The sequence below is a fragment of the Suncus etruscus genome, chromosome 4 (genome assembly GCF_024139225.1).
Source record: "Suncus etruscus isolate mSunEtr1 chromosome 4, mSunEtr1.pri.cur, whole genome shotgun sequence".
NCBI lineage: Eukaryota > Metazoa > Chordata > Mammalia > Eulipotyphla > Soricidae > Suncus > Suncus etruscus.
The window spans coordinates 10,404,046-10,421,565 of NC_064851.1; the positions used below are offsets into that span (position 1 = coordinate 10,404,046).

The window sequence follows — 17,520 nt, forward strand, 5'->3', positions numbered from 1 at the left end:
AATTGATGATATGTTTTTGGTTTGGGTGTTTGGGTCACAACTATGGTTGTTAGAGCATACTCATAGCTTTGTGCTCAGGTATCATTCCCAATAGGGCTTAGGGCCATATGTAGTGCCAGGGTTCAAACCAGGGATGTCCATGTGGAAGACAAGCATCCTACCTGCTATACAAACTCTCCAGGTCCATAAAGCTCATGGTCTTTTTTTTTTGTGTTTTTTTTGTTTTGTTGTTGTTGTTGTTGTTTTGTTTTATTGGGCCACACCCAGTGACATTCAGGAGTTATTCCTGGCTATGCGCTCAGAAATCGCTCCTAGTTTGGGGGACCATATGGGACACTGGGGGATCCAACCGAGGTTCATCCTAGATCATCCGACATGCAAGGCAAACGCCCTTCCACTGCTCCACCACTCCGGCCTCCTTATGTTCTTAATGTACAAAAGTTACTGACCCTTCACCAACAAAATACCCAAAACACTCTCCCATTATCAACCTTGTCACCTCTCACCCATCTCTTCATTTCCCTTAATTTTTCCCTCCTAAATTATAATCTGAATTTTGTCCTTCTTCTGATTTATTTCACTTAACGTGATGCCCTCCAGATCCTTCCATCTTGCAGCAAACTGCATGGCTCCATCTTTTTATAGTTGCATAGTATCCCATTGTGGATAGCAGTCACCTAGAACTAGCAGGAACAAGTGTGCAATTGGCCTAACTGCCTAGAAAAGATGCTTTTTGGTGCGACCTAGAATGTTAAGTGGGGACACTGAGATAGCGAGACCCATCTTCCAGAGACCCCTCATCTCAGTAACAGGGGTGATCTAAAACCTATGTTCTTATTCACCAAACATTTTTCCCAAACTCCAACTTCTTAGTACTTTTGTGTCACCACATCTGCTCTTCCTTAATAAGCCTGTGAGTCCTAAAAAACCCACATTTTAACTCAACCCTTACACTGGCCTTGCACTGGCACCAAGGTCATGTGTTCCTGTTGGGCAGGATCCCTTCTGTGCTCTGGGTGAATTTTTCATTTCTCCTTCCAAGGTTCTTGCCTCCCGCTGTCTTCGAGATGATTTTTTGTTTTATTTGTTTAATTTAATTTTTAATATATTCTTTAATTGAATCACCATGAGATACAGTTACAAAGTTATGTTTATATTTAAGTGTGTTCTACACCCTTCACTAGTGCACATTTCCCTCTACCAATGTTCCCAGTTTCCCTTCCATCTTCCCCCCTGCCCTCTCCCCTGCCTGCCTCCAGGCAGACATTTTTTCTTCTCTCTCTTTTTCTATCTCTGAGAGTTTCCCTGTCTCTCTGTCTCTCTCCCCTGCCTGTCTCTGTCCATCTGTCTCTCTTTCTGTGTGAGGGGGGAGAGAGAGAGTGAAGAGAGAGTCTTAAAGTACTGCTAATCTAAAAAGAATTAATTTTTTATGGTTTTGATGGACAAAGAAAAAGATGTTCAGGGGCTTATGAAACCACTCACAAGGGATGACCCACAAACTTTACTCTTGTGTAGTTTATAACTTACAAAAGTATTGCCTCAGGCTGGAGAGATAGCACAGCCGGCAGGCCGTGTGCCTTGCATGTGGCTTACCTGGGTTCGATCCCTGGCATCTCATATGGTTCCCTTAGCATGCCAAGAGTGATTTCTGAGTGCAGAGTCGAGAGTAACACCTAAGCACTGCCAAGTGTGGCCCTAAACAAACAAACAAAAAATACAACATCAGCCACTCTGCTAAGCCTAGGACATAAAAAAAAATTTTTTTAGATTAGCAGTACTTTTTTTTTCCTTTTAGACTCTGTGGTTTGCAATATTGAAAGTGCTGAAAATGTATCTTTTTATGAACTTTGTAAACCTGTAAAACAGGATGAGACTAAGACAGTGTTAAACAAAAACCACCCAAGCCAGGACGAGTGATGCCAAGCTATGCTCAACACAAGCTAAAAACCTGTGTGAGCTGCTATTCATCATCATCATCATCATCATCATGTGCTGAGGGACCAGAGGGATGGTACAGTAGGAAGGGCTTTGTAGCCAACTTGGGTTCAATCCTCGGCATCCCATTTGGTTCCCCAAGTACCACCAGAAGTAATCCCCCAAGTGCAGAGCCAGGAGTGAATAAACCCTGAACAACACTGGGTCTGACCCAAGACCAAACAAAAATAAAACACTAATATGCTGGGTGCTCCCACTCGGAGCAGATTCCACCCCCAGCTTCATAGAGACACCCCAGGCTCAAGAGCAAATCGCCAATCTCTCTTCTCACACCTTCCCTCAAGGCTCCAACTCCAACAGGGACACAGTACACCAGGCATCTACATCTGTAGCAGCAGTGATGGGGACCAGGAAATAACCTTCCTCAGCAGTCAGACAAGCTCTGATCAGGGTGGTCTGCCACCCTCACCCTGAACTAGGTTTGGGGGAGGCACATGTGAGAGCAACTGTGGTCAGAGATAGAAACATGGGTTCACTTCTTCCTGTACTCTCGCTTGGAGGCCACTGTCTCACTCCGGACCTTGAGTCACTGTGTCATTCCAGACCTTGGAATATCTGTCTTTGAAGTGGATTGGGGCTAGACAAAGAACTGACCAATATGGGGAAAGGAGGAACAACTGGAGGAGCAAATGGAAGCTGGGATGCCCAGGCTTAGCAGAGGGTTTGATGGGTTATTTTTGGTTTTGTTAGTCTGTTTGGGGTCACACTTAGCAGCACTCAGGGGTTATTCTTGGCTCTTCACTCAGGAATCACTCCTGGCAGACTCGGAATAAGGCACCAGGAATCAGACCTAAGTTGGTTGCCAGCAAGGCAAGTGCCTTACCCACTGTACCATTTCACTAGTCCCCATCCTGAATTCTTTCTATCCTGAGCTTACCCAGATAGAAAATGCATCTATTATATTTTAATGCTGTATAATCTCTGATAAAACCACACATGAAAATGGATTAGAAAGAATTGCTAAAGTACTCATTATTTATATCAGTGTTTAGTGATATCTATAAATATAGTCTCAGGACCTCACACTGAACTGACTGCAGGATTGCCCGAGGGATCCCCCAGAATGCCTCTTGGGAGGCTCCCAGAATTCAAATAAAATTAAAACAAAATTAAAGCACAATGGAACTGGAACAATAGCACAGCAGGTAGGGAATTTACCTTACATGAGGCTGACCCAGGTTTAATCCCCAGCATCCCATATGGTCCACTGAGCCCACCAGGAGTGAATCCTGAGTGCAGAGCCAAGAATAACCCTTGAGCGCTGCCGCCGGTGTTAAACAAAAACAAAAACTAGGCACAAATCATACGTGTAATATTTTTCCACTAGGTTTTGCATTGTGACTACGTAAGTTTCTGGTATGTCTCCCTCAGAGGCTTTCTCTGAGGACAGAGGGACTTAGCTTAGATACCATCAATCTGGAGTGTTTGGGTCTGAGGGCCACAGGGTGCAAAGAGTTTTCCTGAACCTCCATCCCTCCCTAGTGACACCCCACCTTCTCCTTTTCTTTCCTTTCAATCTTGCTGACTTTTGTTGTTTTGGTTTATTTTGGGGGGTTTGCAATATTGCAAACCACAGAGTCTAAAAGGAAAAAAAAAGTACTGCTAATCTAAAATAAATATTTTTTATGTCCTAGGCTTAGCAGAGTGGCTGATGTTTGTTTGTTTAGGGTCACATTTGCTAGGGATTGAACCCAGATCAGCCCATGCAAGGCAAATGCCTTGCCTGCTGTACTGTATCACTCCAGCCTCAACCTTGCTATTTTTTATGGAAATATCTATACTTGCTATAGCTAATATACAAGTCCCCACTTCCTCAGCACACAGAAAAGAGGAGGGGAAGAGGAGGAAAAGAGGTCTCAAAGTGGGCACAGACACTAGGGTTCTTGTTCCAGCTCTGCCCCGACCCTTAAGCACCAGGTGGTCTTGGACCAGCCACGTCTCTGCAAACCTTCTTCCTTCCCCTAAAACCCACCTACAAGGTGCCTGAATTACAGAACAGCAGTGAGAACCAAGCAGGGTTCAGCTTGAGTCTAGTTTCTTGCCATGAAGCAGCCAATCAGATACCATTGTAAGGGAAAATAGACCATGGGTTTCAATGAACTTAATTGGAAGATTTATGGGCACACTGTACCCCCAAGTGCCTGGCAGGTCCATGCGCCAGAAGTTAAAAGGTGCATCTGTCTGGGAAGCTTATGCAAAGTTTTCTCCATGCAGAAGGGAGCGTGAGCTTCCTGAGTCAGAGGCTCATCCATCAGCACTGCTGCTGGCTCAGCACTTGGCAAAGCACCTGGGTCTCTGCCACAAAGACGTGCTTTCCTCCAGGAGACAGTGACTCTGGCCTGCCTGCGTGCAGTTCTTGGAATGGGTGCATGGTCCAGGATCTTGGTGGCAGCCAGCCAGCCTGGTAGCACCTGTAGTGACCCACCCCTCCAGGACAGAGGTGGGGAGAAAGTGAGGGAAGGGGGAATTTACCGGCCAAAGGTGGTTGGGAGAGGCCCAGGTTCAAGAGAGAAAGATAAAGGGATAGATACAAAGCAGGCAGCATCTTCACCGATGCTTTATCTCCACTCCCCCATCTCCATGGACCGCAGGTTCTTATCTGGCACTATCCCATACACCCCCTACCCAATAATCCAAGTTTTTCTTTTATACCCTGCATGACAAGGGGGTGTGTCCAGGGGCTTGTCCAGGTTCAACTGTCATTACAGTGGAGGTATCCAAGGGGTTTGTCCAAGTCCAACTGCCATTACATCAACATCCTGGGGTCTGCTCCCCAGGAAGCAATTTTCCTTCTGGAGGAACAGCTAGCCACACAAGCGTCCTTCCCCCCAATATGGGTGTCAACATGTGGCTAAGGGCCAAATGGCCAAATATTGTAGCAAGATGCAGCAACCATGGGTGAAACAGAATGCTACTAGTACACAGGGCTGGATGTCCTGTCTTTTGGCAGGTGTACCCCACTACAAAGAGCCCCCCAACATATGGGACGCTCTGTGGTTTGCATGTAGTCCTCTTGGGGACGTTGGGAATATGAATTCCACACTTTGCCTAAAAGGAAATGGTAGATCCCAATAAAGAGTCAAACCAAGCAGGGTCGGGGCCAAGGAGATAGCACAGCGAGGAGGATGCTTCCCTTGCACGGGCTGACCTGGGTTTGATCCCCGGCATCTCATATGGCCCGTGTGCTAGTTCTGCTGTGAAATCAGTCACTGCTGGTCATGAATGCAGGGTGTGTGATGGGCACCAAATGGGTTTCCACCTGCTGATCACTGGTCCTTAGAAGGGAGACGAGCCAGCAATGCTTTTTGCCATCAGTTTCTAGGGTCCCTGGAAAGACCCCAACAAAGATCGAGGGAGAAGGATCTGGTTAACTCAGGACAGAGCAGACCAAGGAGGGACTGAGTACTGTCGCTCAGTTGTGCCTCAGCTCTGCAGGCCCCTGCTCTGAGAGCGGGGGGGGGGGGGGGGGGGGTTGGCTAAGGCAGTTGGGAGGACAAGGAAGAGCTGTCCTCACTCCTGTGCCAAACTCGGCTTCTGTTCTCTGTCTTAGAAAGGGAAGTCTGGTGTGTACCATAGTCATGGCTAAATGTGATCCCAGTGCAAGGACACAGGTACCATTTCTTTCTTCTCTCTGTGTTCATTTCTTTCTTTCCTCCTTTCCATTTTTCTATTTTCCCTTCCACCCCTTCATTTTTTCCTTTCACCCTTTCTTCCTTATTTCTTTTTGCTTTTCTTTTCATCTTTCTTTCTGTTCTCCTTTCTTTTTCTTTCTTTCTTTCTTTCTCTCTTTTACTCTATTAATTCCTTGGTCTTTCATTTCTGGGGGCCACACCTATTAGTACTGAAGACTTTTTCCTAGATCAGGGATCACCCTTGGTGGTTCTCAAAGGGCCGTATATCAAACCCAAGATAGAGTGCCAGAGATCAAACCCAAGTCAGCTACATGCCAGGCAAGAGCCTTAACCTCTGTCTCAGGCCCATCTTTTATGATCCCGGCTGACTGCCCGTTCCTGCCACTCCAGGTCATTCACTGGAATTCCCCCAAGAAGCTTCGGGTGAAGAACAAACATGTGGAGTTTTTCCGAAACCTCTACCTGACCTTCCTGGAGTATGACGGGAACTTGCTGAGGCGAGAGCTCTTTGGATGCCCCAGCGAAGCTGATGTCAACAGTGAAAATGTGAGTGACCACGTGGGGGGCCCCATCTTGAAATGATCCACCAGGAAGTTGCCCTGCTATTCTGTCTTTGGGCAGGTAGACCCACTACAAAGAGCCCCCCAACATATGGGATGCACTGTGGTTTGCAGGTAGCCCTCTTGGGGACATTGGGAATATGGATTCCATGCTTTGCCTAAAAGGAAATGGAAGATCCCAGTCAAAGTCAAACCAAGCAGGGTCGGGGTCAATGAGATAGCACACCTGAGCACTTTCAGTTGTGGCCAGGAAAAAAAAATATTGGATGAACTAAAGACCGAGAGATATAGCTTCAACCAGAGAATGGCCACGTGGGGTCCCTCACCAGTGAATGTAGTAACCACGTAGGGGCGACTGTCCCTAAACTAGTGAGAACGTGAATGACCACGTGGGGGTGCCCATCCCTATACTATGCTAATCTGAGTGACCAAGGGTTGACTCTGTGCAGAGCCAAGGACACTGGCCGAGGAAGGGGAGAGCTCACAGAGGACTGTGTTGATCTCTGGAGTACAGAGGAGAAAGGCATGGTCCAGACTGAGTGGGATCAGGGCTGAGTTTGTCAGCAGAGGAATCAAACTGAGCCTGAATAGCAGTGAAATAGTAGAAAATGGATCTTTCTGAGTATAGCTGGGATACAGTTAGTTCTCTGAGGACCTGCTATGCCAACCTGGGAGACCCAGAATTCAGTGTGGTCCATGCAAGAGATGGCACATGTTTTCATGAGCAATGTGCTTCTTTATGGTTGGCATGGGAGGGAGGTGAAGAGTTTCTGAGTAAATATCACGCACCGCAGCACTGACCATTGTCCTTCCGAATTTTTTCCCTGCTTTAACTCCTTCCCTAGCTTATATTTCACTGGATGTTTCTAGAAATTCATGCAAGTTGCAGCAGCCAAAGCACAAATGAGTTAAACAGGGGTCCCCCAGGCAGCCTAGCTTAACTTGAATCTCTTTTACTTGGTTTCCAAGTGACTTGAGACAAATGGCTCAGCCACTCTGGGCCTCAGATTTCCAATGGAGAGTTAAACATGGTTATCGGAGGTGATACAACAGAGAAATGGAGTCTTTGGTCTTCAGCATCAGGTAGCATAATGATCTGAACCAAGAGATATCCCCTGCATAATTTTACACCAAGGAAGTGGTGTGTTGTGTCAGTCAACAACCCTTCTCACAGGACTTTCTTGTATTCATCTATCAAAGGGTACAGGGTCTAATGCTGTCTTGTGTAGAAGAACATGCACTGTCATATGTGGCCACAAGTGAGAGGTTTCCCAGCAGCCTCCTTCCCTGCTCATCTGGAGCACAGATAGCCATTAAGTACTTGAACTTCCGACCCGAGTCTGGGAAACGCTTATGGATGCCAACTCAGCGCCCATGTTCATTGTTTTTTCTGCCAATTCTCTTTACTCAGACCCATGTTTATCATCGTCAGCCATCACAGGGCATCCGTTGGGCACTTTTCATCATACACTAAATGGAAACCGTCTCTCTGGCCTCTCACCTTCATACCGAGGCCACTGAAAGTGTCTCCCACCTCCGGGCCCTGCAGAGGTAGCTGTGAGAGAGGCAACACTTCACCCCAGTTTGGTGATCAGAGTTTTCGGGTTTATCTGTGACCCCCCACACACACATTGAGTTGAGATCTTCCTGTAATTCAGCTTTTTCCATTGGACTTACTTCCCCCCTCACACCCCGGATCCATCAAGGTTGCAGCAAAAGGAAAGAGATTTTTTTCTTTTTTTTTTGTTTTGGTTTTTGGGTCACACCCGGCATTGCTCAGGGGTTACTCCTGGCTGTCTGCTCAGAAATAGCTCCAGGCATGGGGGACCATATGGGACACCGGGATTCGAACCAAACACCTTTGGTCCTGGATCGGCCGTTTGCAAGGCAAACGCCGCTGTGCTATCTCTCCGGGCCCAAGAGATTTTTTTCAACACTCTTCTTAATACCAAGTCATAGTCTAGCATGTCTGTTGCTCTAATTTCTTCATCCAGGTACTTCTGTGAGTTGCTCATGTGCCAGGCGCTGGACAGGCCCAAGGGTGTAAGCAAAATGCCTCCCGAAATTCCTGTCTGTAATAGGATCCTAGGTGGGTTTTCCACCTGGCTGGCATCAGAGATGCTGCAAGAAAGAATCTATAGGGGCCCAGTGCACCCTCAAGCTGGGTTCCCAAACACAGCATGTCCATGTCTTGGGACTTCTCCATGCTAGACTCTCGGACCCTATATTCCTTGTGCTCACTTCTCCCCAGCCAGGCATACCATGTTCCTAGATGTGGCCCTTAACCTCTCGTCCTCTCTTGGTGGCCCTCATTAGTGGCGCTTGGTCCCTGGTATTTTATCCCCCCCCCAATATTGCAGATTCTGCCTGTTAATGCCCTCAGACCTCCACTTTCCATTCCTAGAAGCCAGCCCTGAATTATTTTTTTAAAAGGGGTGCTAGACTGATTATAATGAATAAGATACTTTTCCATGCATTGCAGTTGACCCAGGTCCCATCACTGGAATCCCATAAGGTACTTGGAGCCCCATCAGTTGTGATTCCTGAGCAGAGACAGGAGGAATCTGAGCACTTTCAGGTGTGGCCAGAAAAAAAATTATGGGAGGAACCAAAAGACCGAGAGATAAGGCTTTAACCAGTAGGCAGATCCTTCAGTGAGAAGCTGAATTAGAGGCCAGAGTGATAGCACAGCAGTGAGGGTATTTGTCCTGCACACAGCCATCCCAGGATCAATTCCCGCATCCCATCTGGTCTCCCAAGCACCAACAGGAGTGAGTCTTGCATACAGAACCAGGAGTAAGCCCTGAGTGTTGCAAGAAGGGGACTCAGACTAGGGCAGATGCGGTGGCAAGAGCAGGGCAGTAGCTAAGTATTTGTTAACTGGAATCCTTGGCTTTGCTGACCACACTGGCTGGGGCTGGGGGCAGACAGAAGGTCTGTAACATTAGACCCCCTCCAGGAATGTGTCTTGCAGGATGGGGGTGGGGATTGTAACCCTGAGCTTGTTTGTAGCATGCACCCACAGTGCACAGGCACAAACAGAGGGAGAGGAGGAGGTCTTCAACCCAGTCCATGCCAGCTGCACCCAGCTCTGTCAGCAGAGGTCAGAGAAGCACAGACAAGTGCACAGATGATGAAGGCCTCTGAGAAATGATGTCAGGGAACTTGACATGTGGCTGCGGACTCAGATGGGGCTGTGTGCTGAGGGCAGTGTCCAGGTCCAAGTTCACCCACTGGGCAGATAGTTCTGCATGCCACCAACAGCCTCTGCTGAGTGGAAGCAAAAATCCAATATGGCGCCACTTGTTCAGCATCTCGCAACTCAGAGTGGGTGAAGCCAAACACTCTCTTAAGTCAGTCATTGCATGAAAAGTTCTCTAATTTGTTGTTGTTTGGGCTTAGGGGAGCCATACCCACTGGTGCTCAGGGTTTACTCCTGACTCGGTGCTCAGAAATCCTGTCTCAGGGATCACATCTAGGTTTTTTTTATTTTCTTTTTTGGGGGGACACACTTGTCAGTGCTCAGGTTACTCCTGGCTCTGTGCTCAGAAATCAATCCTGGCAGGCTCAGGGGACCATATGGGATGCCAAGGATCGAACCTGGGTCGTTGCATGCAAGGCAAATGCTCTACCCACTCTACTGCAAGGATCACGTCAGGTGGGGTTCCAGTGACCCTGTGGGATGGTGGGGATAGAATTTCTCACAAGACCAGTGTTTTAAGCCCCTGTATTACCTTTCCAGCCTCCTAAATTCCCTATTTAAAATCAACATCAGTATCATGTGCAAGTTAGTCAGATTTCTACCCCTCGTCATTTTTTCACCTACATTTAGGGAGTCTAACCAGGAGTACTCAGGGCTATTCCCAGCTCTGCTTGGGGTACTGGGGATGGGAGGAACCTAGTGCTCCCTGGGACCTCAGCATGAAGCAAGCACCCTCAGCCCTTTGCACCATCTCTCCTCTCTCACCCTGGTTCACTGCATCCTGTAGAGGAGGAAGAGGAGGTTCAAAGCACTGAGCTGAGGACAGAGCTGTTCAGTGGCAGAGCTGGACATGTATCATGGTGCAATCTGGCCATTTCTTCCTCCAGGGCCAGTCTGGACACTGTGACTCAGGGCTGTCCTGTTGGCCCTGGAGGGCACCTGGATTTCACTCTGCTGATCTTTCTTACTGGTTTCATTGATCCATCTGTTCCTGATGCCAGGATCTGTTATCTGTTATCTGTCATCTACACATCTTTAGGCTCATACAAGACACCCCACCATAGGCAACAGCTGCCTCCTTTTCTGTCTGCAGAACCCATGATCCATGCCAAGTCCTTTGCGGGAACATTTTTTTAAGTGCTAGAAAGACACTCCCTCTCTGCCATACTCCTTGGCCCAAGACTATGTAACTCGGTAACTAAAACAAACTCAGGCTTTGTTCAAGTCTCTGTCTTCCCTCCTGTGAAATGGTCTAGGAAGGGAGCTAACCCAGCTATTACAGGGGAGCTGCAGAGGTTGTAATTTGGCCACAGTAGGCTGGGACGCATGTTTCTCTGTCTCTGTTGGAAAGCTTTTCCTGCTTTCTAGGGATACCCCCACCTCTCTCTTCCACTCCATCTCCATCCCGAAGTCTGGTGGCTACCCAACCTGCCCACTCAGAAGGAAAGAGACACCAAAGCTTAACAGGGAGTGAAAAAAAAATCAGAGCCATACACACAGCAAAGGTTGGAGAAAAACTGCCACCCATTTTAAATCTTTTAGATAAGGGCTCCTGCCTTTTTCATAGAACCTTGGGACACAAATTACTGTGTTCTACCTCATATCTCTGCATTTTTCTTTTTTTGTTTGTTTGTTTGTTTGTTTTTTGGGTTACACCCGGCAGCACTCAGGGGTTACTCCTGGCTCCACACTCAGAAATCATTCCTGGCAGGCTCGGGGGACCACATGGGATGCTGGGATTCGAACCAATGACCTTCTGCATGAAAGGCAAATGCCTTACCTTCATGCTATCTCTCCAGCCCCATCTCTGCATTTTTCTATAAAATTTAGAAAGGGATGGGGCAGAGCAGTGGCTCAGAGCAGTGACACATCTGCCTTGCCGGCGCTAGCCTAGGACGGACCCTGGTTTGATTCCCTGGCATCCCATATGGTTCCCCAAGCCAGGAGTGATTTCTGAGTGCATAGCCAGGAGTAACCCCTAAGCATCACCAGGTATGGCCCCCCAAAAAATAAATAAAATAAATAAGGGCCAGAGAGATAGCATGGAGTTAAGGTGTTTGCCTTCCATGCAGAAGGACGGTGGTTCGAATCCTGGCATACTATATGGTCTTAAGTGCATTTGTGGAGATAAAAAAAAAAAGAGAGAGAACTAAATAAATAGCCAAGCCAAAGTGAACAATAGAATCAAAAGACTCAAACCATCTAAACTTATAATGAGCCTGTAATTCTGACAGGCCAGGGGACAAAGGGTAGCGTTATGGGATGCTCTCTGGTAACATAGGTGGAAGGAGGTCGACAATGGTGGTGGGATTGGCCCTGGTTCATTGTATTCCTGAAAACCAACTGCGAAAGACTTTTTAAATTAAAATAAAATTAAAAAACAAGCAACTTAGACCCAAAGGAACAAATTCCCAGAAACGCATTGCTGCTGTCTCCATGTTGAGCTCGGGAACAGAAGGCTGAGATGAAAGCAGCTGGATGGTAGAGCCAGATCCAAGGAAAGTCAGAATGTGCCCATGGGTGAGCCTCATGTCACCATGTCACCCTGTTACCAGCTCCTTCCTTGAACTACAAAGACCCATGGGGACGGGCCACACGGCATCGTAGCTGCCTGTGTTCCTCAGAGGAATCATCTGCCTGTGATTCTCGCGAGACTGTGATCAAGCATCTGCCATGGACCGCAGGGATCTTTAGAGCCTCCCTCATGGGCCATTCTTTGGGCATGTGCATCTTCCCATCATGCACCAGGCCCAGACCACACGATTTCCGGTGAACCTTCCCTGGAAATATTTCAGATGATGCAGATCTCCTTTAAACGGGCTGAAGGAAGCACCAAACCCCTAGAATGTGCTGGAGTATTTGGAGTGGAGGAGCATGCATAGCGCAGCCTTTTGAGCCACCCTATGAGCACATGAGCCTCAGGGATGATTTCACCCCCAAATTCACGCAGCTCTTTGCCTCTCTGGGGGAAGAAATAACTTATTCAAGGTCCCTTACAAAATGATCATAGGTGATATCTGGTCTCAGATCTCAATGATTCCCCTAATCACATTTTTCCTGACTTCGAACAACAGAACCTGTCCCAAAGGGCTTAGGGCATCCCACCCTCTTTAAATCCTCAGACCTGCTCAGCCATCATTTCTGCCTGCTCTGGGGTCTGCCGGGCCACTATCTTGAAGGATGGGAAGAAATGATGCAAAGTTCTGGCAGGGCCATTTTCCCCAGAGTCCAAAATCTCCCAGTGCCTCAGCTGGCTGCCCAGAGAAGCAATTTCAGCAAATGCATCTGGTAGCTGGAGGAATTTATCTTTTGTTTCCGTGACTTGCTTGTCAGGAATCCCGGCTCCCTCAGTGACCTGAGCATAGCATGGGGTTGTGCCCAAGCTGTGGACCCTGTTCATTAAAAATAAATAAATACGGGCCCGGAGAAATAGCACAGCGGTGTTTGCCTTACAAGCAGCTGATCCAGGACCAAAGGTGGTTGGTTTGAATCCTGGTGTCCCATATGGTCCCCCGTGCCTGCCAGGAGCTATTTCTGAGCAGATAGCTCAGAGTAACCCCTGAGCAACGCCGGGTGTGGCCCAAAAACCAAATACATACATACATACATACATACATACATACATACATACATACATACATACATACATACTTTCCCTCCAGGCTCAGCTCCCAGGAGAAATGGCCCGAAATCCTGGGGGTAGTGGCCTGGGAGATAGCTTTGAAGCTTCTCAAGAGTCTTTCTCTTGAGATAACATCAGCCCTGCCATCCATGAAGGTCAGTGCTGGGATCAGACCTTGAAAAGATACAAGGTGGGCCTTGCAAGCAGCCGATCTAGGACCAAAGGTAGTTGGTTTGAATCCCGGTGTCCCATATGGTCCCCCATGCCTGCCAGGAGCTATTTCTGAGCAGACAGCCAGGAGTAACCCCTGAGCACCGCCGGGCCCAAAAACCAAAAAAAAAAAAGAAAAGAAAAGATACATGGTGCAATCATTCTAATATGGCTTAGGGTTTGGGGAACACTTTTCAGTGAACTAAGCCCTTTGACATGCCCCATGTCAAGGATCGCCCATGGGGAATTCATGAATGACCAAAAGTAGAAAGAAACCCATCAAAATACCACTGGGGAACCCACCACTTGGAGAGAAGCTTAGTCGGCACTCATCTTCATCTGGGTCTTCCTTCTCTCTTTTCTCTGCCCCTGTGTGTATCGGGCTAGTAAAGTGTCTGCACCTTCTCTCCTGCATCATTCCTCCACTGTCATAAGCTTGTACCTTCTTTGGTCATCACAGCCAATCCCAAGTCATTGTTGTGGGGGACATGCCCCAGGACCCAATATTGGATTGTCAGTCAGATGCAGTTAAGCTGCAACTCTCGCTGTACGAATGGCTGCTAGTAGCCCTGTGTCCCTGTTCTCTAAAACAAAGGTGTGCATAAAGGGTGAACCCCTTAGAGTTAGGGAGCAAGCACATGCTGATAGACAAGCTTTGCCCATCCATTCACTACTAAGTGTAGGTGCCCACTGCCATATTGGAAATAGATTCAACACTGATGTTTAAGGAAAGCATCAGATTGGTGCTACTTCCCTTAGACCCTCATGCTCTGTTGGCCAGATAGATAGATAGATAGATAGATAGATAGATAGATAGATAGATAGATAGATAGATAGATAGATAGATAGATAGATATTGGTTTTTGAGTCACACCCAATGACACTCGGGTTACTCCTGAATATGCGCTCAGAAATTTTTCCTGGCTTGGGAGACCATATGGGACGCCAGGGGTCAAACTCACGTCCGTCTTTGGTAAGCCGCGTGCAATGCAAAAGCCCTACCACTGCGCCATGGCCATCTTACTTGAGGTGTGTAATACTTTTCTCTTTCAGCCGCCCCACTGGGGATGCGCTGGGGGGCTTCAGTCTTCCCCAGACCCTATTTCTTACTAACTGGGATAGTTGCAGGTGACCTTAATTCAGAGGTCCCTGAAGTGCACTGGTACCTTGAATTTCACAGTTGGTTGGCAGTTGGAGTGACCCAAATACCTCGGGACTTCTGGAAGACCTGGTTAGTCTTAGAATCATTTTTTTTTTGTTTTTTTTTGGGGGGGGGGTCACACCCGGCGTTGCCCAGGGGTTACTCCTGGCTGTCTGCTCAGAAATAGCTCCTGGCAGGCACAGGGGACCACGTGGAACACCGGGATTTGAACCAACCACCTTTGGTCCTGGATTGGCTGCTTGCAAGGCAAACGCTGCTATGCTATCTCTCCAGGCCCAGTCTTAGAATCATTTCATTGGTCACTTTTCCCTTTGAATGTGAGGAGAAAGGTTCACATTCTCGAAGTATTCAGGACTTACTCCTACTCTGTGGTCAGGGATCACTCTAGCAATGATTATGGGACCATATATATGTGGTATGAACCAGGGTTGGCTGCATACAAATGCCTTAACCCACTGTATGTCTCTCTAGCCCACTCTTCCTTTTCTTAATAATGCAGTGACTATGAGTTCCTCCAATGGAGTTGTTGAATTTAGCAGACTTTTCCGATAGTCCTGGAGCAGGAAATTTAGAGAAGCAGAGACAGACCTTGAAATGATGTTCTTCCTAACTGGGTGATGCAGACCTGTGTGAGAAGGGGAGAACAACACACACACACACACACACACACATTTCTCATGTGCTGGACACAAATGTGCTTCCTAAGGTGAAGAGGATAAACTCCTCTGATGCTTAATCTTGGACTCTTGTCTTTGCATACTTCTGTTGGGCCATAACCCCACCATCCCTACAAGTCCTCCCTCCTCTCTGGTCATGGGGACCTGGATGCCACTCACAGCTGCCAACCCAGGAAAAGCACAGCTCTAAGCAGTGACACCCCCCCCCCCAATTCATGCTGCTGGCTCTTTTTTAATTTATCTAGAATGTTTTATTTAAAGAATTGCGATTTAAAAAGTTATCGATGGTTGTGTTTTAGATATTGTTATATTTCAACATCATACCTACCATCAGTGTCAGCTCCCACCACCAGTGTTCCTCTACTCCATCATCTTTCCACCCTTATCCCACACACCCCCACCCCTTCCTGCATCCTTAGCAGGAACATTACAAAGTTTGGTTGTTGCAGCTTAGATCTCATGTTTTCAAGTTTGGTGAGCCTGTGCTTTAGATATAGTGCCATCCTGCTCACCCATGTTGTCAACATCACCAAAGCCCCGGCAGTTATTCACCCAGGACTTCCCTTTCTCATCTTTTTCCTTCCCACCTTGATTTCTTTTCTTCTCCTCCCTAGGCTCTGGAGTCAAGAGTGATCTAGGCAACCCCCCTTTACTATATGGCAGTTCCTCATCCAGTTATACCATCTACCACTGATAGATAAGTGAGATCATCCTGTGTAAATCTTTCTTTCTCTGACTTACTTCACTCAACATGATCTCTTCCAATTCCAACCAAGTTGCAGCAAATTGCTTGGTTCCCTTGTTCCTTGCCTGGTCTTCCATTGTGAATATGTATCACAGCTTCATAATCCAATCATCTGCTGATGCTGTATCTTAGTTATTGTGCTAAATGCAGCAATGAATAATGCTGTTCATACACCCTTTAGAATGAATGTTTTGAAGTCTTTGGGATATTCGTGTAAGAAATTAAACTCAATCCATATCGCACACCTTACACAGAAGTCAATGTTGTTGATTTTGCTGAGAGTGTGGCCAGGACTTATGCTCAGAAGGCAAGTCAGGGCTGGGGCAGTGGCTTCCAGGCTGGTGAGAAAGGTCCTTTTTCTTTTTTCTTTTCTTTTTTTTTTAAGGGGGGTTGTTTTGGTTTTGTTTTTTGGTTTTGTTTTGTTTTGGTTTTGGTTTTTGGTTTTTGGGCCACACCCAGTGTCGCTCAGGGGTTACCATGCGCTCAGAGATTGTTCATGGCTTGGGGGACCATATGGGACGCTGGGGGATCAAACCGCAGTCCATCCTAGGTTCACGAGTGCAAGGCAATCACCCTACCACTTGCGCCACTGCTCCGGCCTCCATTCCTTTTTCTCTTACAAGGCAATTGAATGCTTCCCCAGCATCTTGAGATAACAAGGGGAGAAAGACCTGGGCATTTTCTCTGACATTTCCAGGACAGAAAAGCTTCGGGGCTCCTGCAAACACCTCTCCTCGACCCAGTGTGTCCCTCAGGCCTGGCATGTCTCAGCTCACTTCAGGCACTTGGGGCCAGAGAGCTAGTACAGGGGTTAAGGCATCTGCCTTGCACATAGCTGATCTCAGTTTGATTCCTGGCACCACAATGGATCTGCTGAGCACCACCTTGAACACGAAGCCAGAAAGAAGCCCTGAGCACCGCCAGGTGTGGCCCTCAAACAAGCAAGATAAAGAATGGACTTATAGGCACCTAAAAGGTAGCACAGTGGGAAGGACACTTGCCTCTCACACAGCTGATCCAGGTTGGGTCTCCAGCTTCCAGTAGGGTCCCCTGAGCAACACAGGGTGCGGCCATAAGCCAAAACAAGCAAACAAAAATCCTTACAAATCCTCCTCCCCCCTATGCCTCTTCTTCCCTTCCTCTTCCTTCCTCCCTAAATCCCTTCTCCCCATCCTCCTCCTTGCCCCCTTCCCTTCTCCTCTTCCTCCCCAAGCTTCTCTCCCTTTCCTTCTCCTCATCCCCACCACCTTCTCCTCCTCCCCACATCCCTTCCTGCCAAAACAAGACGAAAGTCTCATGCAGAGGGAAAGGAAGGAACTGACCAGGTCTTCGTTGGCACAGTCCACCCACTACTGGGTGTCCCCTGTACCCAAACTACTCCCTATCCCCAACACACACACACACACACACACACACACACACACACACACTCAACTCTTGTCCCCTTGCCCCTGGCAGCTCCAGAAGCAGCTGTCAGAGCTGGATGAGGACGACCTGTGCTATGAGTTCCGACGCGAGCGTTTCACCGTGCACCGCACCCACCTGTACTTCTTGCACTATGAGTCCGAGCCGACCGCCGACCCCACAGATGTCACACTGGTGGCCCAGCTCTCCATGGACAGGTAGGGCGCTGCCATCCACACTGCCCGCTGGCTTCCCTCCAGCTTGGGGTTCCTTGCTTCTGGGCTAGAGGGAAGGGCTGAGGGAGTCTTAAG

General features: G+C 47.8%; 1 protein-coding gene across 2 annotated transcripts in view; it reads left to right on the forward strand.

The window, feature by feature from the left end:
* LARGE1 (LARGE xylosyl- and glucuronyltransferase 1) overlaps nucleotides 1–17,520 on the forward strand; it is a 479,868-nt gene that overhangs the window by 448,714 nt on the left and 13,634 nt on the right. For both annotated transcript variants that reach the window (XM_049771991.1, XM_049771992.1), the window contains exons 10-11: nucleotides 6,018–6,173; nucleotides 17,264–17,427. In XM_049771991.1, coding sequence (XP_049627948.1) covers nucleotides 6,018–6,173; nucleotides 17,264–17,427 — 320 coding nt within the window. The remainder of the gene's footprint in view (nucleotides 1–6,017; nucleotides 6,174–17,263; nucleotides 17,428–17,520) is intronic.